The 23,678-nt window shown below is 38.0% G+C and overlaps 1 protein-coding gene across 1 annotated transcript; it reads left to right on the forward strand.

Annotated features, from left to right (window-relative positions):
* The first annotated feature begins 292 nt into the window (after positions 1 to 292).
* rbm38 (RNA binding motif protein 38) lies at positions 293 to 22,014 on the forward strand. Its single transcript, XM_007566323.2, has 4 exons — positions 293 to 919; positions 4,959 to 5,082; positions 7,915 to 7,969; positions 21,425 to 22,014. The coding sequence occupies exons 1-4, from the start codon at positions 698 to 700 to the stop codon at positions 21,786 to 21,788; spliced, it is 765 nt and encodes a 254-aa protein (XP_007566385.1). The 5' UTR covers positions 293 to 697; the 3' UTR covers positions 21,789 to 22,014.
* The last annotated feature ends 1,664 nt before the right edge of the window (positions 22,015 to 23,678 follow it).

Consider the following 23,678-nt stretch of genomic DNA (forward strand, 5'->3'; position numbering starts at 1 on the left):
CTGCTTGGAAAATACGAAATCCACCCCACTCCTTTAATAAATTAATTGTAGGTCTTTTTATATCAGTCATCCTGTACAGAAAATATCCACACACAAAAATGAGACAATGGCAGAAAAAAAAGAAGCTGTTATGCATTTTTCCTGCAGAAGCAGCCAACAAGTAACGTTACATCACATAAATAATATATATTTTCTGCTGAGTTGCTTGGTTCATTTAGTGAACATGTATTTATGACTCTCTCTATCAAAGTGTTCAACAGTTCCGTGTTATGGTTTCCGTGGGGTGGGGGTTTCCTTTGTGCGCGTGCAGCGGAGGCAGGGTGGAGCTGAGGGCGGGATGCTCCGACGGGAACAGACGCACCGCCTGTCGATTGGACCAGAAGCCAAAAGAAGGAAAGCGCCGTGAGAGTCCGCCGGAGCTTAAAGACTTTGCATGGGATTTTTGTGTTTTTGTTTTGTTTTGTTTTGTTTTGTTTTGTTTTGTTTGTTTGTTTTTCCTCTAGGACGGGAGGTTTGGAGGCACCTGTCCACTTGAGCCGCATTTCCCGACAAACTCCTTGCGAGGCTGAAGCATGGACGCGGTTTTACCCTCATTGTTAATATTAATATTATAGGAGGTTCGTGCGACCGCTGCGCGTAAAGTTATCCTTCCTTTCTCTCGTCTCGCTGCTCAGTTTTGGGTTTTCCACCGAGCTTTATGAGTTCGCCGCTGTTTCTGGGTCAGCTGCTCGGGGTCCCGCTAGAAATAATGCCCCCCACCATGGAGAAGGACACAACTTACACCAAGATCTTCGTCGGCGGACTGCCCTACCACACCAGCGACGCCTCACTTCGGAAATATTTCGAGACTTTCGGGGACATCGACGAGGCGGTGGTGATCACGGACAAGCAGACGGGGAAATCCAGAGGATACGGCTTTGTGAGTTGATATCTGGCTTTCAGCCGGTTTTAAAATGACGCGGATTCACTTTGCTGACTGCAAACTGATTTCTTAAATAGTATCTCAGCTCCTGTCAGGTCCTCCTCCACACACACACACACACACACACACACACACACACACACACACACACACACACACACTGCCACTTTGTTTAAGCAACAGCCGCATGCAGCGTGTCAGATGCTGGCGGTCACATGCTGGCGGCATGAGGAGCAGGTTATTTCTTGAAAGTGTGTCATTAATTATCCCCGTCCTCCTAAACTACAAATGAGCTGCAAAAACACTCCGCTTTGTAACAAGCAGCTGCAGCTGTGGGCAGATGTCTCTGCAGGGGGGAGGAGGGAGTCTTCAGTCTCAGAGGTGTGACATGTCGGTTGGCTGTGCGAGATAAGGTTGCTGTAGTTTCATTATGACTTCCTCCTCCTCCTCCACCCCATCTCTCTCTCTCTCTCTCTCTCTCTCTCTCTCTCTTTCTAACAGATTTGGGTGTTTGTGAGTTTCTGAAACAGATAAAAGATGAGAAGGAGATGTGGGTATTGGACTTCCTCTCGGTTGGGCTGATAATTTGTCTCTTAAAGGAGCAGTGTTGTGTGAAATTGACTTTTTTATCTTTAGCTTTATATCATGCTGAAATGTTATCCCCTCATCAAAAATACTTGGAGTGTTGCTACTTTTATTTGTTCATGAATGCTTGAGAAAACCTTGAATTTCCTGGAGGTTTCAGCTCCTCCAGACTAGCAGCAGCAGCAGTTAGCAAACACCTTTTGGAACTCTTATAGAAACTACTTATCAGTGCAAAAATGTTGTCAAAAGCTTAATGGAGGAACATTGGTGGAAAGAGCAGGAGCTTCTTAAAGAGACAGAGACCCAATTTAAGCCATGTTTGATATATGTAAAGCATTTTTAAAACAACTGAAGGAAATGTAATTACTTGATTTTGCTGTAAAATGATAGAATGTGTCAGGAAATTACATAGTAGTACTCATCTAATGATTCAATGCTATTGGAATCACTTTTTACCAGTTGTCAGTTTTGCATCATGGAGTTGAATTGGGATGTTTGTCTTTGACTGACTTTATGACTGGATTGCATTAAAATTTGAAAATTTTATTTGAGAAAATTGCAAATTGGAATTTCTTTTAAGTCATGTTTGAAATATATAGGACTTTTATAAGAACTAAAGGCACCATAACTACTTGATAGTGCTATATAATGGAAAACACATAATACTGCCCCTTTAAAAGGAGCTGCAAAACCAAATGCTGGTATGTTTTTAGTTTCACTGCCCCACTTCTTGGTGGTAGAGTCATCTGCAGCTGTGGTTTACCTTGTATATGAAGAGTAGCAGCTCTGTGGGTGTTTGTTAACCTTCATCGGCTCGCCCAGCTTCCATCTGTTCCCTCCTCAGCTTGTTCCCTCAAGGTAGATTCCAGTATCCCATCCTCCTACCCACCACAGATCAGCCCACGCCGGACCCGACGCCTGGCGTAAAAATGCAGATTCCTCCTCTCATCATCAGGCAGAAAGGATGTCCTGTTTCGCTTTTACACAAAAAGACAGAGGAAAAGAGACTGAATTATTTTCTGAACAGATAGTGGTTGTAAAACATTTTCTGTTGGTTGCAACCACAACTTCAGTGTCAACACAGGAATTTACCAACTAATACAAACACTTTCACTTTAAATAAAAATCTTAAAGGTGCGGCGTGTGTTTATATTCAGCTCATACTTTATGGAAACAGCTTTAATGTAATTATAGCTCCAAGACTTTTACTGATATTTTTGCCCATCTTTCTTTGCAGAATTGCTCAATCTCAGTCATATTAGATTGAAATTGTCTGTGATAAACATTAGGAAGATTTGCCACATATTCTCATTAGTATGGACAAACTATCTCATTGATATGCTTTGATCTAAACCAAGGATGTCCAATTGTTTTGCACTGTGAACGAAAATAACCAAATTGAAATCACTCGGTTGGGGCATATTTTGCTACAGTGAAAATGCAAAAATAACTTTATTGTCAATTTTTGATATTTGTGATTTAAACATGCAATATTTTCATGAAACAAAGAAGGAAAGAATCATTTATTGCAGGTTCTTTAATTAAAGAAGGGATTGAATGTTTCCAACTTTTTGTTTTATATTTTTTTGTTATTGAAAATGTTTTTTAGTCATATCTCAGCAACAAAAACAAGAACTTTTTATAATAATTTATGTGATATTAAAAATGAAAGTAAAAAACATGGTTAGTAAAAGCAATAAGACATTCCAACATTTTCCATGTATGGAAAGTTTTCATCTGGATAAGCTCCATTTGCACCGATCTAAACGGCACATCAATTTATGCCGAGAGCCGCCAATGGCCCCCGGACCTCGTATTGGAAACCCCTGATATAAACCATTCTACTGCAGCTTCGTATGTTTAAAGACGTCCTACTGAAACATGAACTTCTACCCCAGTTTTAATTACAGGATACAGGCTTTTTTCTATTTGTAGCTTCAGTAATCTTCCTTTTAGCTCTGACCGGGTCCAGTGCATGCTGCTGCCACCACCGTGCTTCACCGTAGAGGTGGTGTGTTAGAGTTCCACACTGCATTTTTAATTTACAGCAATGAAGTCTGTCTTGGCCAAACTGTAAACGCAAATCAAACTTTAGCCAAACTTTTAAACATGAATCCTTAAACCTGTCTCACAGAAGTGGCTGTTTTCTTGCCAGTCGTACATAAAAGCAATAGTTTTGGTCTTATCAGATTCTCCTGCAGCTCCTCCAGAGTTACCAAGGATCTTGTTGCCACTTTTCTGAATAATCTTTGCCCAATCTGTCTGCTTGATAATTGACCTGTGAGATGTTTAAAGTTCAGGTAATTTTAATTGTAGCTGAGTAGTTTTATAACCCTATTCTGTTTTAAACTTCCCTACTATGTTATTTCTGACCTTTCTAGTGTTTGTCTTGATATTCCTAGTGCTGTTTGTTTATTAATGTTCTCTTGCACAGTAATTGAGATTGAAAATAAACAAGTGTGGAGTCTTAAGATCATTTTCAGAAATTAAACAAAATAATAAAAATCATGACATCTTTTATGTTTATGCTGTAAATAAAAACTAGCAAAATAGTGGCTTCTGAAACCGTTTGTGTTGTCATTGTACCTCATGTAGTGAATCAGTAGTAACTCTGGTATATTTACTAAAAATTGACGTTTAGAAAGTCTTCCAGAGTCATTTCTTGGGTCAAAAACTGTAAAATTTGAGAACCACTGATTTAATTAGGTCCTTGACCACCACAGATCGCTTGTTTAGATTCTCATTTGATGCTGCATCAGATCTTTTTTTAGGGGAACCTGAGTAAAGGGGGCTGAATACAAAGGCATGCTACATTTTTTAGCTTTGTTTCTCTTTTACAGATGTTGAAAACCAGATATCTTATCCAATCTTAATTCATGAACGTTCACCACCTTGTGTCGATTTATCACTGGAGTCTGCAACCTGCGGCTCCGTACCACGAGTGGCTAATGTGTTTAAAAACAGCTCTAATAACACCAAATACACATTTTAGCATTTTTTTCATGGAATAATTAGAATCAATTTCCAGTATGTTAACATTAAAAGCACCAGGGAGTTATACTGTGTAATTTTTTTTGTCATTAGTTTGAAAATTTGCCAAACACACAACATAAGAAAATGTATTTTCCTCTTTTTGGCAAAAAATTTATGTTTTTCTTTCTTAATTTAAAAACTTAAATAAAAAAATTGTAAACTTTTTATAATAACACATTTATTTCAGTAGATATTTTTTCAAAAATCATAAGATGTGTTTGGTCAAAAAGTCGTGTAACATTTATGGCTTTAGTGAGGCTTATTGAGCTCTTTGGCGTCAGACCCATGGTCGAATAAAATCTAAAGGAAATTCATTAAATTAAATGTATTTACAGTAAGGTCGCAGGCCCCCTTTTGTCTTCAGCGTGTGGCTTTAGAGAGTTTATGAACGGATATTGATCAGCATCATTGTTTGCAGGTGACCATGGTGGACAGGGCAGCAGCAGAGCGGGCGTGCAAAGACCCGAACCCCATCATCGACGGCAGGAAGGCCAACGTGAACCTGGCGTACCTCGGAGCAAAGCCTCGCAGCTCACAAACAGGTGAGATTACGGCTGAACACGCCTTATTTCATCTGCTTGTACAAATATCTTTTATACAATGATGGTCATTTAAAAACAGACAACACAATAACAAAAGAAGGACTGAATCTTTCCTCTTCAGGAGAGAAGTGTATTGGTAAATTTCAGCTTGTTTAAATGAACATGTTGTATATATTTGATCAAATTAGTTTTTTAAATTTCTGCTAATTGAGAAATATTTAGGATACACTGGCAAGGATAGGAGATTTAAGATGATTAATATGAATATTCATCTTCATAATTCCTCTATATGAAGGGCTCATACAAACAATATTCTTATTTTCCTTATGATTCAACACACATAAAAACATAGGATTGGTTTTAAAATTGATTTTTGCCTCCATATCAACCTAAGAAGTTTTGCATCTTTTTTCCTCTGGCTTAAGATTGTAACATCATTTATGCATTAAAATCCCTCACTGTGCCTTTACGTCTTATCATGTTTATTAGCTTCTCTTTGCTTTTGAATACCAAATCTTCTGTGCAAGAGTGGTGGTAGTTTCACTCATCTACACAGATTTAAAAAAAAAAAAAAAAAGGGGAAAATACAGTCTCTTTTCTGTCGGATGCTGATATTTGCAGAAAATCATGTTAAAAAAACACATAGTTTTCAGCCTAAAGATAAAGAAAAGTTACACATTTAACAGGCATATTCTCTTTTTGTGATGGAATAATTCGAAGTAAATATTCAATGACAAAAACTACTGAAAACCTGCGTTTGTTGTTACACGTATAATTAAAAAACATTAGTTGGTCCTTTATCATTTTCAGGGAAAGCTTTTAAGAGTCACTGTGGAAGATCCAAAGAGCCACTTGCGTTTCCGGACCCTCGGGTTTCAGAGTCCGACTGTAGAGGCTGAAATGATGGGAAGATTCTTCTTTTCAAAATAACTAAAGCTCGGTCTGATTGGATGGAGAAAGTGTGTGAAGATCGGTTGGTTTTCAAGTCTTACCACAGATGCTCAGTTGGATTCATGTCTGCACTTGAATGAGTCATTCTGATACCGTAATGTGCTTTGATCTAAACTCTCCTATTGTCGCTCCGGCTTTGTGTTTGGGTTTGTTGTTCTCCGCCTCAGCCTGAGGTCTTTTGCAGCTCCTAACAGTTTTCTTCCTTCCAGTATTGTCCAATATTTTTCTCAATTCTCTTTCCTATCACATCAATTGATCAAATATTTGGCTTTTCTGGATTTTTTCCCATAGTTCAGAGTGTTGTCAGCCCATCCAGAGCCGCCATCTTGTTTGACAAGCATGTTTTATTCATTTGGCGTTTGAATTCATGACAGAATATAAGGGTCAGGCTAAGATTTATTTATTTTAATTAGAAGAATAAGGTCATAATATTATAATAATACAGTTGTAATATTAGAAGAAGAAAGTAGTAATTTTATGAGAACTCCAACACAAAAATGAGGAATGTTGAGCATCTTGTAAAGATACTCATTGGTATAAGATTTTAGTGCTTTGCAGAAATACTTAATCTTTTAACACATAAAATTATTATTTGTAACAGAGATGATTTTGCAAACAACTGCTTATGTTTCCAAGAAAGAATTGCATGAACTGAGCTGCTTACACCAAATCCTGCTATTTTTATCAAAGCTTTTTTCTTCACTAAAACACATTTTTGTTGTAATTTTGAGACATTTTTCAGGTATAACTGCATCTTTATTGTGCTAATATTATGACTACATTGTTGTAAATAATCAAAAAGTCTCATAGCCTGGCCCTAGTACAACTCACAGAAGAGACGATTGAGATAAAAGCCACTTTTTCAAAGTATTTTCTGACACTTGTAATTTCTTTCTGAGAAAAGAAAGTGAGAGGGGGAAAAATAGATTAAAATCGGAAATTGAATCTGTTAAGAAAAAAAATCATTTGTTTAATTTCTAGTGATATCACCTTCCCCTATTAGAATCTGAGCATGTTTAGGTTAGGTGGATAAAACTTGGTAAACCACAGGTATGCTTGTCACTCAGCTGAATATATCATCTCCACCCTTACATTTGGTCTTTGCGTCAGCTTTCCTGACGCCTTTTTTTTTTTCTTCCCAGAGATGCTGCATGCTTTCGCTCTGAGGTCTGACCTTAAGAACCTCTTTCCTTCGCTGCTTCTTTTAAAAAAAAATTGGCTTGAAAACAGTCAAGCGTAGGTGTGATTGACAAACAGTGGCGCCAACAACAACTGACTGTGTTGCCTTTATTCTGGAGCCCGGCACTGCAACGCAACTCCCCGAGCATGCAGCTGAAGGGAGATGGCAGCGCTTGGTATTTTGTTATTGTGTTTCAGAGAGGCAGACAATGCCTAGAGAAAGAGGGGATGGGACCGTAATGGGGAAGAAATAACAGCATGTCTGTCTCGTCTTTGTCCTCCCAAAGAACGAAAACGTGCGCGTAAATATATGTTTGAACAAAAGAAACGGTGAAGTCATACAAGCATGGTAAAGAAAAACAGATTAAGGGAGGAATGAAGAAAACAAGTTGCAGAGGAGGAGCAGAGAGGAGGAGGACAACTTTCTCCTTTCTTACTCATCCCCAATTGATTCCTGATGAAGTCTAGAGGCAACAAGGTCACATGTTTGTCAGTGAATGTTGTGCAACTGTCACACACTCCATTTGTGTGACAGTAAATGTTGAGGGTGTAACAGTCTGTGATACCATCATAAGCATGCTAATATCTGAGCGAAACAAACATTAACACTTCAGGGAAGAAAAGCAGCTCTCGCTCTGGATGTCTGTGCTATCAGAAGCTATAAAACGTCCCCTCTGTCTTTCTCTTTGTCTTCCTGTGCAGCTCTTTCAGCTGGAGTTCACCAAGTCCTTCCTACGTGGGCTCAGAGGCAATACGGGTAAGACACAGAACAATCAATAAGGCTGCTTCCACCTCTCTTTCTCTCGCTCTCTCTCTCTCTGATTCGTGACATTTGGATCCCTGCATCCTGCTGTGACTTGGGGTTTGGATACTGTGGCCCTGCAGTGCTGGAGAACATAAACACTCAAAATAAATTATGTCTGTTTAAACTCTGAATCGCCTATAGAGGACTGTGTCTATAAATACACTCTTGAACTGGATGCATCCTCTGTCTGCTTCTCTTTCTGGTCCATTAAATGCGTGAGAAGCTCAATTCTGAATTTCACACACGCATTAGCTGAGCTTCACTGAAGCTGAGAGGAATTTAGTTAAACTCCCTCCTCTTCTTCCCATCGTACACACACTCCTCTTCACTTGATGCGCACTGCTGTTGATATTAAAACTTGTCTTCTGAGGCAGAAAGAGACAGAAAAGATGCTTAGACATGGATAACCTTTAAATATCTTTATTTGACAGAAGTAACATCATACTGTTGGCAATAATAAGGAAAACTTTAAGCTACATGTGCTACCACGCTAATGGTTGCTGTGGCTTTTGTTTTTGAAAATAAAGCACAGATTTGGTGTATAAGACAGTCATTAGTTGTGGTTTTGTAGATGTGCTGGTAGCACTGGACGATATGGTTGAAAAATGTCAGTCGATATCAATAATTATTGATTAGTTTGTTATTTGAAATGCTGCCAAACTGGAGACATGACCTTTCCTCTTTTAGCCACAGTTTCCTTTCCAGCTATTCTTTCATTTTCTTTTTTCACTTCACTTTGTTGTTTTTGTTTTTAAGCAGCTATTAAACTGCTGCTGCACAACGTACTCAACAGGTTGTTGCTAGGTAACCAAAGAAAGATTGTGTTAGCTGTTGCTAGGTAACCAGAAATTGAGGAAGTTAGTTGATTCCACCAACTTATCTTAGATGATTTCCTGTATTTTCATTGGCTGGGAGTTACAAAAGAAGGTGCTACTCTTGATTTATGCCATAAAAAAACAGAAGTAATGAAATAATGGTATTAAGATGTGAATTTCATAAAGGATGCTCCAATCATCGAATTAATGAAAATATATTTCACTTAAAATAAATTTGAATGGTTCGAAATAGAGGATTATTTGAAATTTGTTGAAATTCAGGTGTAAAAGACACAAACAGATGAAAAGAATATGAAATGGGAGACTGTGCAGCAAGGGCAAAAATACTACTTGAGACGGTGTACGTGTTCTCTTGACAATGTTGCATCATAACAGTTTTGTTTTAATGCCAAACATTATTGCTCAAAACAAGGACTGGCTTCATCAGACCAGAAAGCATTCTCCAATCAGGCTTCAGGGAGGTTCAACCACTGGATCCGGATGTTTAAGTTTTGAGAACTGAATCCTTCTTCGGTGCTGCTGTCAGCCTCTTGGTATCTTCCCTGACCAGTTTCAAGCTCGTCTTTTGAATCGTTTTAATGAAATTTCTAGTTTTTTATAATGTTTTAGTCTTCTGACACTTTCTATAATCACTGATTACTTTGTGTCATGGTACATAGATAATACCGTTGAACTTTTTGTGCTTTTCTCTGGACTAATACCTTTGTACAGATGGCATCCATCGGATCATTTGTAATCATAAACATAGACAGGCTTTATTGTTGTACATGTTGAGCAAAATGCGTGTTGCAAGGCTCCGATAATATTAAAGAACTACATAAAATAATTAATAAAAAGCATGACAAATTGCTAAAATGAATAAATAATAATAAGTATAAGTGTAAGCGTCAAATATTTTCAGGAGCCGTCGCAGCTGCATCCAAACAGTCGTCGCCATGGCAACAGTCATTGTTTTTGACCGCATTCAATATATGAAGTGATCTTAGATCAGGATACATTTTGATTCTTATTAACTGTTTTCATAGGGCTAGTTATTCTTTAGCTAAAAAAGAAAGATGCTTTTCATACCTGAATCTTCTAGTTTTCAGTTATTTGGAAAAAAAATATCTCCCCTTTCCGGCTTCCCACAGGCCGACATGCTGCAGCTACAAAAAAGCCCATTAAAAACCAAAACTGTTGCGAGTGCTATTAATATTGCAGCCCTCAATTTGTGAATGAGGGATGAGGGAGTTTAAGCTGACCCAGATGGGCCTATGAATGAGTGATGAGATGAGGTTTGATAGAAAATCTTCCAGAATGAGGGCAGACATTCGAAACACAGCGGGGGGCTTTGGTCTTTTACTCTCTGCTTCCAGGAAGACTCGCGGTTTGACACCTCGCAGATGGAAACAAAGCAGGCAACAAACATCACCTGGTACGCTAAAACTAACAGACACACCCGTGAGGCGAACGCAGACAAGACACAGAAACACCCCCAGTTCAAGCATTTGGATTATTTTCCTACGGTGTCTGAATAATTGATCAAATACGTGGATTTGCTTTTAACTTTTTTTAAAAAAATGAAGTTAAGCACAAGTTTTTCTATGTTTAAACGAAGTGAACGTTTTGCTTTTAACGTTAATCTTTAAAGCTAATATTTATTATTAATTAGAGTCCTGGATTTTTATTTTGATTTAACTGGAAACATCTATTAGAGCTACAAGACAACTTTGTGTTTTATTTCTCTAGCAGCTGGACAATTATGATAAAAACTTAACTGAATAAGCAGATAAACATCACTACTGCATGAAAGGAAGTTTTTAAAGAACGCTCTGAAGATAATACTTCCACAGATTGTGCACCCAGGGGCGCCAGATTATGTTGTATTGTTTGGATTGATGAAGCTGAAAGATTGAATGGGTGACAAGCAGAGAAGCAGAAATATAATTTTGGACTGTTGTTCAGGTGCTTCTGTGTATCTGACATCTTAACTGTTATGAAAAACTGCGGAGAAATGGTGAAGTTTTTGAAATGATTGGCTAGCGTTAGCGAGAGAGAGAGGGAATGGTTTGTCCGTCAGATTAGTAACTAGAAATGGTTTGTTCATTGTTAAAACGATTTTTTTGTAGTGTTCTCATAAAAAACATTACTTTTGTGCTTTTTTTGATAGAATTAAAGTACTCAGCTACTGAATGTAGTTCATTTCAGCTCCTGAGGGTCTTCCAGGGTTGTTGTGCCAAAAACTAATCACAAGCTTAGAGGAAGCATCACTCTTACTGTGGCAGCTCTTAAAATGGATAACGACCAACAGTGCCACATCAGACTGGCTACATAACTGCCTGCTACACCACACGGGATGTTTATGTTAATTTGTGTTTATTTTAGCTTAGTTTTTAACTGCATGACTGGTTGTCTCTCATTTTCAAAGCATTCATTGTTGTAGTTCTGTCATTTTACTAAACGTGTGTTAATTTAAAGTGCTTTATAAATAAAGACAGGTTGGATTAGATTGCATGGTCTTTCTTTCTCAGCTGAGGTTTCTTACCTACAATGCGTCACTAATGTTTCCAAGCAATCTACACAGAATGTGAAACCTTTTGGTGTATATTTTATTTAATCAAAACACTATCTGCAAAGAAAAACCATCTGTGGTTTGACATCTAGCCCTTAAGTTTGAAGTGAATCATAATTATGTAAAGCAAATGTCTAGAGATGTGGAGTTGCTGTTGCTTCAGTTACGTTGTTGGTCCAAACTGGAGCAAAATTTTTAACATGTGACCTGAAATAAAGTTACAGTTTTTGTTATATGTGGTCATTCAGGTAGAGTAGTCTCACCACAAAAAGCTTTTAAATACCGCTGCAGTGTGCTGGTTTGATAAGTCTCTAATCAATCTTTATTTACATAGAAGTGAACGTAATTAAGAGCTGCAAGCCTGAACACAGTTAAAAAAGTAAAGTTGTGAGCAGGATGATGTCTGTCCGGAAATGAGAGTAAAACTATAAGAATCTCGGAAATTAGTTTCTGTTTCTGAATCTCATCTCATTTGCTAACTGTAATTAGTTTGAAATAATTACATAACCAAATATTATTATGTTCATTTTTATAGATCTGGGTTTTGTTTTTTTGTTGTTGTTGTTTTTGCTTGCGTTTTTCCAAGAAAGCATCACCGAAACAAATCAGATCTGAGATCATTTCAGGAAAATATTTCTGATTCTATTCCTGACATTCTTTCATCAGCTTAAGGATGACGTGGCTCAAATTCAAAGATGTAAAACAAGAGAATTGGTTAATTTCTTTACTAATTAATTGCTTAGTTTCATGTATTAGTTAATAAATTCTGTTTTTGATTGGAGGTGAGCAGATTGTCTTCATGTAGCCTAGCAGGATAACTACTTGTGACTCCCTGCTTTTCTTAGCTTCTGTAAGGTTTATCCGTGTTGTGAAAGTGAGCGGAATCCCCCTTCAACCAGACAACAGTTTTAATATTTGTATGTTTTCTTTCATTTTAAAACACAAACTCTGAAATAGACATCGAACAATCAGTTGGTGGTTCACCGCAGTTTATTTATCTGTTGTGAAACAAGAAGTGACACCAGAGCTTGCAACATTGGTAACCTCAAGAGGTCTTGGTGCTGCACAGCTGCATGAGTTATTGGGCTTTAAGAAAAAAAAAAACATTAATTTGTCAATTTAGATTTAATATTGTCACTTCAGATGCTTTGTTATAAATGTAGGAAGTCAATGGTTATTTTAGAGCTAAACCGATGAAAAGAGACATGAGCGAATGTTAACGTTTTAAATTTAATTAAGTAGATTTCAGCTTTCACTTTAAATTCATGTTTAAATATGATACCAAAGAATCCTAAAACCTGTGACATAATAAATAAAAAAAATATCTATTTTTTTGTTCTGCATGTGCAAAGGACACATCTGTCTCCGCTCAGATGTTTTTGCTCTGAGGCTGTGTGTGTCTTTGACATGATCAGTATGACTGCAGTCAGTTTGCAGCTTTTGTTGGCAACATATTGGGGTTTTTATCTGAGGCAAAAGTAAGAAAACAGAGCTAAAGGTTCAAGCTAAGCAGGGCTGACAACAAAGAACGTTATGAATATTTAAATGCAGATTTATGACCATCAGCAACATTTTTTCCCGAACTGTTGGGGAAACATGTTCAGCGGTATTTAGTATTAGTATTATTAGTATAGTATTATTTTTAATCGCTGCCTTTAGAGTATTAACTTTTTTTGAATGCTTTTCAGTTTGGATAAAAGTAGTAACATTGGACATTTTTACAGTATTCCACCAGATTCACCCATTTTATAGACTGATTCTTTTGTATGTTTACATTTTTTATGTAAAGAGGTGCAGATGATTAATTGTAGGAAGGTGGAAGGGTTGGGAAATTAGGGGGAAATCATTTGTTTTCTGTATTTGACCTGTTAATTACACAAATAGGATGACAAACAGGCTTTGGCTGGTTCATTGGTGCATTTTTACTAAAAAAGAAACTTTGGGAGTTGTAACTATTCCTGTCACAATAACAAATTTTGTCCCAAATGTTATTGCGATAAACGATAGAATTGTTTAGAGACCATTTTCAAGCAATGCGATCACAACAAATTAATAATGCAAGGACACGTTCACAGAAATCAATAAGCTTTAAATTCTGATGAACATTCAACACTGGAACCTGAAGACATTTCAAATATCCAAAATAAATAAACAAAACAACAAAAACAAGAAATAAAAACAACTTGTGAAGTTTAAAAAGGGCTAGTTGAGACCAAAACTGAAGACTTTTGTCATCTGAAAAAAGTAGAAAAATGATGCAAATAGAAATTATTGAATTTGTTTCAATTTATCACACAACTAATTGACGCATTGCTTATTATGACAGGCCTAGCTGTAACAACAAACAAAATATCATTTTCAAGAGAAATCAAAGAATTTAATCTTGTCTAATTATTTAGGATGCAAAAATATCTGGAGTTTTTTAAACTAATCAGATTTAGTTCCCAAATAAACATAAACTCTATTTAAACAAGTTAGCAGGAATTTGGTTGCTTTCACCCCTTTTCTTCCACCAGTTTGCTCAGACAAACACTCAGAGTATAAACAGCAAATATCAAAGACAAACAAGGCACAGCTCTGTTTGCTGCCTCTGCGTATTTGCTCAAAGTTTTAAGAAGACGGAGTACGCCTCGACGCCAAATGTGCCTCTGAGATAGAAACTGAATCTGGGTGGTTCCAGTTTAAAGGAGCGACTGGAGGGAGGGTGCGTCTGTCGCCTGTGGTCGCCCGCTTGTCTGCCTGCATAGACAAGGTTAACGCATTTCCTTAGCAGAAAGAAAGTAGCTTCTTTTTTTTCAACAGGCTTTTTATGTTTCTATTTCTTGAGAGAAACTAAGAGAGGAAGGAGATGGATGTGTGGTGAGACGTGTTTAAGACGGTGAGAGAGCAGCTGGGGAGGATTTCCTGTTGAAGCAGAGGAACTGGATGGGGTGACAGACTCGTAGCACACCTGCGGCCGAGGGTCTTCAGTACGGCTCCAGAGCTGGTGATGGGCACAATGCTGGAGCCCATTTCATATATTTATACCAAAACCCCAGTGCTTATATTTCCTCTTATGTTTTACAGTCACACCCTGATTGTTCTCTCTTTTCCTTTCACCTATTTCTCTTCATCTAAAGTTATAATTTCCTCTTTGTTCAGGGCTTTGCGATAGATGGCGAACCCTCCGGTGGGTTTTCTCTTTCCCTCAGCTGGGGACCTAATTAGAGGAGGCCCTTCTGTTGGATGAAAAAATACAAAGTCTGAGAAAAAAAAATCTGACAGTCAAAGCACAGCTGAAAGCTTTTCAAAATGCTCCTGTTGTTGTTCAGCTTTGAGCTTTTGTTCCTGTGAAGTGTGTGTCAAAGTGCTACATTCAGCTGCCACCTCTTTCTTTTTTTTCTATTTCCCTGTCAGAGCAATGAATGTATGTGAACGGTGTTGAAGATATACGTTGAGGCAAGTTTCTGTTGAGTATTCCAGGCTAACTTAAGGATTTTGTATATATCATGCGCCTGCAGGCGGATAAGGAACGGGGAAGAGAAAAGCGAAGGGGAACTGTGTTTACGCCTAACTCAGGGCCGGCACAAACCTTTTTGGGGCCCTAAGCAGATTTTCATTTGGTGGCCCCCATACCAACAGGTCATAATTCCTCGGTTACTCCAAGTGTGTGTTTTTATTTTATTTTTTTTTTTTTTGTAAATTTAGCTTCTGTATCCTGATGTTACTTTCAAGTAGTTAAAAAATTAATTTTATTATTAATTTCTCATAATCCCCCCTGGTGGCCTTTGGGGGCCCTAAGCAGCTGTATAACTCGCGTATGTCTTGGGCTGGCTCTGGTGACCAGCGTTTAAAAAAAGCAACACTGATGCAAAACAGAGTTTAAGTTGGTTAAAAGCTAACTTTTTGACTTTGTTTGTTGTATAGATCCATGTTTTTTCCAGTTCTGGATGCTCTGCGGTGTTTTTATTCGTTAAAGCTAAAGCTCACAGCTCCAATGCACTTGAAGAAGTCTTTTCCATTTCAGGCCCTTGAAGACATATGATAGACCACTCAATAGTTTTTGTCTGACATTAGTATAAAGCCCAGCCCTTTGGGCAGAGCAGCTGAATGGAAATCAACAGCTTGCAGGCAGATTTATATAAAGTGAAGGTCTGTGAGACATTTTTCCGATTCCATCCAAATATTGAGTTGCTTGTGTCATTGCTAGAATAACTGATGTACTTGAAGCAGAGAGGAGAACAGCAGAGAGCTAGTAATCATTGCTGCTTTGGGGTTTTAACCTATTATAGATGACCACTAAGGAAACTGCATCCACATTTAAAAGAAAAACACAATGAACATCATTGAACATAATGGCTTGGGAAATAAAATAAATACGCTCAGTTCAGATAGTTTTTACTGCAGCAGTGTGTCTGCCTATGTTAACATCATTGAGCTTTAATAACTCTTATATATGTGGTACTTAAGCCAAATACATAGAGCAGATAAAAATAAATGTTCTTTTTTTACTTAAATAAACAAATCCTTACCTTAACTCTGAGATTTCCCAGAGATGACCAGCATTTAAAAATGCTCTATAACATGCAAAATAATTAAACAGAGAAACTTTGCTGTATTAGGTTTGGCCTTCCTATTACCTGCTAGAAATGCTGCTCTCTCCTTCTTTTTCTCATAACGAATAAACTGCAGACCTGTCTCAACATTTCACCGAATACTGATTACTTTTACTTTGCTTCTTAAATCGAAGTGTAGGTTTCAGATCCGTTTGTTAGTACTACCACTACGCGTTTATATCTGTTTTTCTTGTAATTAAGTTGGCAGTTTATGTACTTTTTATTTTACACATTGTTTTCCGTCCTACAGAAAAAAATAGCTAAATTTCATGTTTATTCATGTTTTAAATCCTAAAAATAGAAAAATAATGGCAACAAATTTCTTATAATAGATATTTATCTGAAATTCTAGGTTGTCTTTTTTCAAAAAGTCTTGACGTTTGCAGTTCTACAGTTTTATTTGGCTGGTCTATGAGTAAAGGTGTCTCTCTACGTTGTAAAAGTTGCAGACTTCTGATCTAACCTAATTGAAAATTCAACTTTAAGCCTTCAGCCTGTTGATCTCAGCATTGATATTATGAACACACTGACTGGAAAAACATCACATTTTGGAGTTATCAGACTGCACAGATCAAACTAAAAATCAGCTAATTTTAGTCACCTGTCAGTTTGACCAATAAAAACCTGATCTCTAGTACAAATACTTACAAAAAAAAAACACTTTCAGCTTCTTATGATCTGGGTTTTTAGAGCATCAAGACCAATTTTGGGGGTATGAGGGTTATTACTCACTCGTTTATTACACCAGCTGTGTAACGTACCCTTCAGAGTGCAGTCTGAGGCGCACAGAAACCATCATGACTGAGTTGTGATATTATCCAGTAAACCCGTCAGTTGTTTTCTGCTTTCTCTGACTCACTGAAACAGGGATTGGTGATACAGACAGAAGCGCCTGAGCCGAGCGTCCGGCTCCGACGCCGGCCCACACTCCCTCAAGCCTCTGCGTGTTTATGAGGACGGAGGGTCATGAGTGTGCGCCTCTTCGACTGACTCACATCCCTCATGCGAACGCTTGAAAGTGCGGCTGGCTCAAGGCGTGAGAGATACCGTCGCCGATCCTTCACCTCAGACGCAACCCTGACCTTCGTCGGGAAGAAAAGCGGAGGAATAAGCGGATGTTTTCACGTTTATTCTCTGTAGTCATTGTTTGCTGTCTCTTTCATCCTATGCCTGGTTGGAGCGCGGACGGTGACGGGGAGTGCTTTCTAGTGGAAGATGGCTGTGAGGGAGTAACGTCCACAGAGGGGAGGGAGTTGGGAGTCAGGGGAGGTTATTCTGCTCTCATGAGTCTGTTAGTGAGCGTACACCCATGCAGCTGCACCAATTAGTCCTGCCATGCTTGAACCCCCACTCATTCACCACACACACACACACACACACACACATCTCCTTCTAAGCTACTAAACTAACGACACACAACCTGAGACGTGTGTATTACCGTCTTGCCTGTTCGCTTTCCCTGAACGTTGATGAGTCTGAGCGTGCTTACATCTTCACTGTGTGTGTGTGAGTGTGTGTGTGTGAGTGTGTGTTTGACAGTCTGCAGTGATGTCAGGCCCGGGAAGGAGCGAGGCGAGTTGAGGCGAGGCACAGCTCCCTCCCTACGATAGTGCTGTCACATCGGATCAGTCAGGCGGGCGGGCGGGCGGCCGCGGCAATGACACTGCACTTCTGCTCCGGGAGACGGGATTCAGGGAGGACAAGGAGGAGCTTTGTTTTGACTTCACATGTAGCTGGATGTCGTTAGCTTGCAGTTTCTTAGGTCTGAACATGCCCACAATATGTCCAATGTAACGGCAAGGTTTCAGTATTTTATTCAAATTAAGCATGTTCATCTTTGACTGAACATTTTTTAAATAGAAAGTTGGATAATTAAAGAGTATTTAACAAAGTATTTAATGAACTGTTATGAAATCCTAATAGAGAGGCACCGATAATGGTTTTAACTAACCAATACTGATTTTAGGTCAGATTAGTGGATTAAAATTCGGACAAATCTCATATATTATATTAAAACCTGTAACACAAACACCTGAGTACAAACACAAAAGCTTACCAAGGATTTTTAGTCTTGTTTCTAGTGAAAATATCTTAGTACAATTTGAAAAAGACAAAAATAACTTTCTATGTAGAAAGTTATTTCCACTGACAGATTATTTCACTTTGGAAAAATGTCTTGTTCCTGCTAGTGGAACATTACTTTTTAAAATCAATATTAAACAAATTATTTACTTTTCAAAAGCTTCCATATCCTACTGAAAAATTACTTCTAAGTTAGTTTGGTCTTATTTAAGGTGTGTAAAGATATCTGCACTTGAAACTAAAAATACTTGGTGAAACTTCTGAATTTTTGCCGTGAATGCATTCATCTCTGCAGATTTAGCTATAAAATAGCATTTTAGTTCGACCAACATGTCTCTTCTGACCTGAGGTAATATTTTTGCTTTGGAGTGGCTCAGCTAAAGTCTACAAAGATTAGGGTGATGGCAAAGAGGCCATCCAACTTCAAGAACCAAGAATCTTGTCAGCAAATATAGCTAAAAAAGTCTGTTTCAGAATTATTTAAATCTAACTTCAAAGTGGAAAAACTTTGCATTATAACTCTTTCATGTCATTGTGGAGGAATTTTTTTCTCGCTCTTTATACAAAATTGCTTCACTGCTTGCATGACCCAACTTGGGCCGTGCTTTAGCTGTCACAGAGATGATCCATATTTTATTTATTTTCCCTTTGGGATTGATAAAGTATTTTGAGCTGAGCTGAATCTCACTTTTGACTCTGAAATACTTCAGAGGAGTTCATTATCATCTCAAATCTGGAACATTCGAAGCTCCTAAGGCTACAAAACAAATTCAATTCATCGCCCCTCTTTCTCTGCACTTGGCACTTGGATATAGTTTTTTTTCTTGTTTTAGAGGAAAGAGGCTTTTGTCTTGACCCAAACACAAACTGTTATATAGTTTTGTTTTGTTTTGTTTTTATAATTGAACTGTCAGTCACATTGGTATTTATCATGCTAATTCATACCTATAGCATCTGAGATTAATCTCTTTGGGGTTAATTTGCACTTTCTAACTCTTTATTGGCTATCGTTTCACATGTTTTCCACTTGTAAATATTCTTAAGGGATCTCAAATTACTAAAACATTACACCAGATACGTAGAGGGTAGCAACTACTCCTTTAAGGTCATTGCTAATATTTTTTCACTGTAAACTATCACACTAACTTCAGAAATATCTTTAAGCACCAAATAAGGGGGTTAATACGCCATCTTGTCTTTTCCCAGAAACAGAAAACAAAGATTGAAGAAAAAATGTCTTCTGCTGTGTTTATAAACAAATACGAATTGAACTTTAGACATCTTTCCAACTTGAATGCACGCAGACCAACATGATGTCGGACTCTTCCTAGAATGACTATACCTTTGGTCTTGTATTTGATTGTTTTGCTTCACTTACATCAGCAAAATTAAACACATTTTCTTTTAGTTGGTTTTTGATTGGGACCCATCAGGGTCAGAGGGGTTAAAAGTGGAGTTATTTTTGGTTGGATTCCTTCACGGGCTTCATGAGAGCGATGACAGGCGCGTTCTGGTGTGCGTCTGTGTGTTGTGAACACAGCAGAGTGGGTGAGAACGGGCCGAGACGCCGTGTTTGTTGTGAAAACACACTTGATCGTTGCTCCGACTGTGTTTATGGGTAAGCACCTTTCACCTTTCACCTGCTCCCATTCAATGACAAACCTACAGTCACGATAACGGGAACGTCTGCAGGCGTGAAAAGGGAAAGGCAAGGATTGAGAACAGCCTCGCTCTGCTGTTAGCAGCGTTTTAACACCGCGGTGTAACCTAATTCTTCTGACATGATTGCTGTTGCTTTTGCCAGATGTAACTGAGGCAGTCTAGGTTAAGTGTGCAGCCTCAGGCAAGGGCATGAGTGAATACAGGAGGACAGTAGAGAGCTTTTTCTCTCATTGTTGAGTGTTGATGTTCTCATAAAGAGCAGCTACTGCTGCACTTTCTGCCTCCGAGTGCAAATGGTTCAGAAACTGGAATACATCCAGTTCAGAAATGTATGAAATGATGTTTAAATGTTTCATTTGGATTAAAGTAGGATTTGTTTGACGTTTTTTTCAGTCAGCGTGCTAATTAAATTTAAACTCAGGGGAGAATATCTATTTTAAACCAAATGATGAGAACCGCAATTAAGGGAGGAGGAAAACGCCTCTAACGAGATCATTATTTTAGATATAATGAAAAGGACTTTCCATACAGTATGTACCAACATTTATAAATATATAGAACCCAACTGGGTCCAAATAGCAATCAAATAGTTGTATTCATTTTACTACAATCCAGTCGTATAGTTACATTCAATTACAGTATAGTTATTGTTTAATTGCAGTTGGTAAAATTTATTTAGTGATTCCAATATAATTGCATTGAATCATTAACTGTGAAGTAATTCTGTAATCTGAGTGTTGTGAAGAGACAGTTTTTAATTTAGATAATTAAACACAGAAGTACTAAACCAGAAGCATTTTGTATAGTTGGTGCATGAAGGTGACGCACCAATTGTTTAGAAATAAGACACAAAAACACGGCGGAAGGAGTACTTTACAGAGGAAAGACAAATAAAAAGAAAACATCACTGGCTCTGCCCATGAGGGAGAAAAACAAAGAAGCTCTGAGTCACTTTCTATGGAAAGAAGAACAAGAAAAGCAGAGATTACGGAAAGAGAAACAAATACTTCCACAAGAACAAATGGAAAGTTTTAACATTCCATTCGTTTTAGCATTTTGTAAACAACACTGTTCACAAAATGCCAATTCACAAACATCTTTGGAGGAAACATATCAACACCCATTTATATCTTAAAGTTGAGGAGAAGATTGTAATGTCTGTCACGTTTCTGTGTACATAAGCAGTTACGGTTTTTTGTTGGGTATTTTTTGAGCTGCATTGTTAATTTTCGGATTTAAAATTCTCATCTTAGAACAAAAATGGCAGCAAATCCGACTTAATTCCTGGTATACAATATAATTCCTATATATCAGGAATTAGGTCGGATTTAAAATTTTACCTTATTGATACAGTAAAATTCTGGTGGTATTTTAATGTAAATTAGAGATGTGTTGTTTTTTTTACAGTGTACGCTGTAATGGCTTTTGGGAGAAAAGATATCACATACTTTGATGTATGTGAAAATACATTAATGTACCAATATATTTTTAGTTTTTGTTACTTAAAAGAGGTTATGAGTTTCTTTTGCTTGTTTTGTTGTCAACTATATCAGCCACCTATCGTTCTGTAGAAGAACCATTTGACTTTTGTCAGTAGATAATATAAAAGAGACGGTAATCATCATCCTCAGAGCCTTCCTTGTTCGTCCCCCTGCTCTAACCTGCTCCTCTGTCCCTGCAGGTTCGCCCAGCAGTACGTCTACCCCCAGGCGTTCCTGCAGCCCAGCCTGCTGCTGCAGTCCCACCTGAGCCCCACCGCCACGGCCCTCACCTCCCCTTACCTGGAGTACAGCTCCGCCTACAGCTCCGCCTACAGCCCTTACGCCCCGTCGGGACTGGAGCAGTACCCCTTCGTCCCCTCGCCGTCGCCCTCCACAGGCTACCTCAGCTACAGCTTCTCCCCAGGTACCCCGACGCCCGCGCTCACCGCTCCCCCCACCCCGCCAGCGGCCATCCATCCTCCCCTGGCCGCGCTCACCGCCGTGTCCGCCACGCCGCCGGCCTTCCTGCATTACCCCCTCCACCAGCCCGACCGGATGCAGTGAGCAGACCTGAGCGGCCAATCAAAACCCGGGGACTGGAGACTGGACCGGGTTTATAAAAAGGGCTTTTTGAGAGAACTGTCTTTCCTCGGTGTAACAGATAATGATCATCCTGCGTTGTCGTCAGCACACACTGTGAATGTTTTCCAGAACCGGCAGGACCATGTTGTGATCTTTTAGATCACAACAAGCTCCTTATGGGCCGGAGGGAACGTAAAGTAAAGACACAGAGAAATCCGTCTTTCTGCCATGTTGCTGCAGCTGCATTTTCTCCAGAGGTACTGCACTGATTTCTGGGCTTCAGCCAATCTGAGAGCCAGGTTCTCTCTGAAACACGGGGCCTGTTCCCTCTGCTTCAAGGTTACCTTTCTATCTGAGAGAACAATTTCTCTCTGCACCCAACTTATCATTTTTATTACTCTCTCCTTTCAGCGACGAACAAAAAAAAGTTTATTGTAACCCCTCTTTGTTCCTGTTATCTACTGCTATGAGGTTATAACATGAGCATCTTGACAGAATATGCAATTAGGATTACTAAGGATGAGTAAGAATAAGGTAGGCAACACTGGCATTTCATTTTTGTTGTTTTTCTATTCCTAGAGCATTACTCAGAGCACAACTCTGTCAGGATTTAAACAAAACATTCATAAGATAATTTTTTTTATTTTACTTCCTTTGTCTTCTGGACACATTTTTATGTTTCTTTCATTTTAGTGCCCTCCACAGATATTAGCAGCTTTAGTAAAAAAATAAATAAAAAAAGAACCTCAAGAGCAATTTAGTTGAAAAAAAAATCCCACATTCAGAAAAAATAATTGTGCCAGACTTACTGTGACCTTTAAATGCAATTGTAATATATATTTTTTGTATTTTAACATTGATTTTTAAGTTGATCTGTCTTTTTTAGGCATAATCTACTTCTTCTTGTGGGTTAAATATGACACAAGAAAGGAACTAACATATCTTAGCCACTCTCCAGACAGGAATAGTCAGTAAATGGCTTTAGCAATTTAAATAAGCAAAAACTAAATTATTAATATGTAAAAAGGCACCAATGTTAACCATGGTGGAGGTCTGTTTACCTCATAAAAGCCCAGGGAACTTTGTTAGAGCATGAGATCATGAGCTCTTTCAAATGTTGGGGCGTTTTATATAAGAAATCTGGTTTACGTCCCCAGAAAACTGAAAGAGCTGAAAATATTTTTGGTCTAATTTCTAGTCCAAATATATTAGTCCACTTGAAATAAGACAAAACTAATTTACAAGTAACTTTTTACCAAAATATAGGAGCTTGTTTTAGGTCAATAATTCCTTAATATTGATGAAAAAGTACTTGTTCTTCCACTGACAGATTATTTCATGTTTAATATGGGAAAAAATGTCATAATAAGTGAAATAATCTGCCAATTGAACTGGAACTTTTTCATCAATATTAAGGAATTATTAGCTAAAACCAGCTCCCATATCTAAGTGAAAATTACTTGTAAACTACTTTAGTTTTATTTCAAGTGTGCTAAGTTATTTACACTAGAAACTAGACCAAATGTAGTTGGTAAGACTTTGTGTTTTTGCAGTCTGGTATCATTTAGTAATTAGTTACACTGTAAGAACAGAAAGTATTATTTGACTAGTTTCTAGTGCAGATATCTTAGTACACTTCAAGTAAAACAAAACTAATTTACAAACAACTTTTTCAGCTAGAAACAGGAGCTTTTGTAAGTCAATAATTCCTTAATATTAAATTTTTAAAAAGTGCTATATAAGTGAAATAATCTGCCAGTGAAACAAGACATTTTTTCCATCTTATAAGCCAAAATGTCCACTGATAGATTATTTCACTTAGAACTAGTACTTTTTTTTAATCAATATTAAGGAATACCTGACTTAAAACAA

Source organism: Poecilia formosa, unplaced genomic scaffold (genome assembly GCF_000485575.1).
Source record: "Poecilia formosa unplaced genomic scaffold, Poecilia_formosa-5.1.2 Scaffold190, whole genome shotgun sequence".
Taxonomy (NCBI): domain Eukaryota; kingdom Metazoa; phylum Chordata; class Actinopteri; order Cyprinodontiformes; family Poeciliidae; genus Poecilia; species Poecilia formosa.

Coding starts and splice junctions, on each gene's coding strand:
- rbm38 (XM_007566323.2), top strand. CDS start 698: ATGAGTTCGCCGCTGTTTCTGGGTCAGCTGCTCGGGGTCCCGCTAGAA. Junction 5,083..7,914: donor GCCTCGCAGCTCACAAACAG/GTGAGATTACGG, acceptor CTTCCTGTGCAG/CTCTTTCAGCTGGAGTTCAC. Junction 7,970..21,424: donor TGGGCTCAGAGGCAATACGG/GTAAGACACAGA, acceptor CTGTCCCTGCAG/GTTCGCCCAGCAGTACGTCT.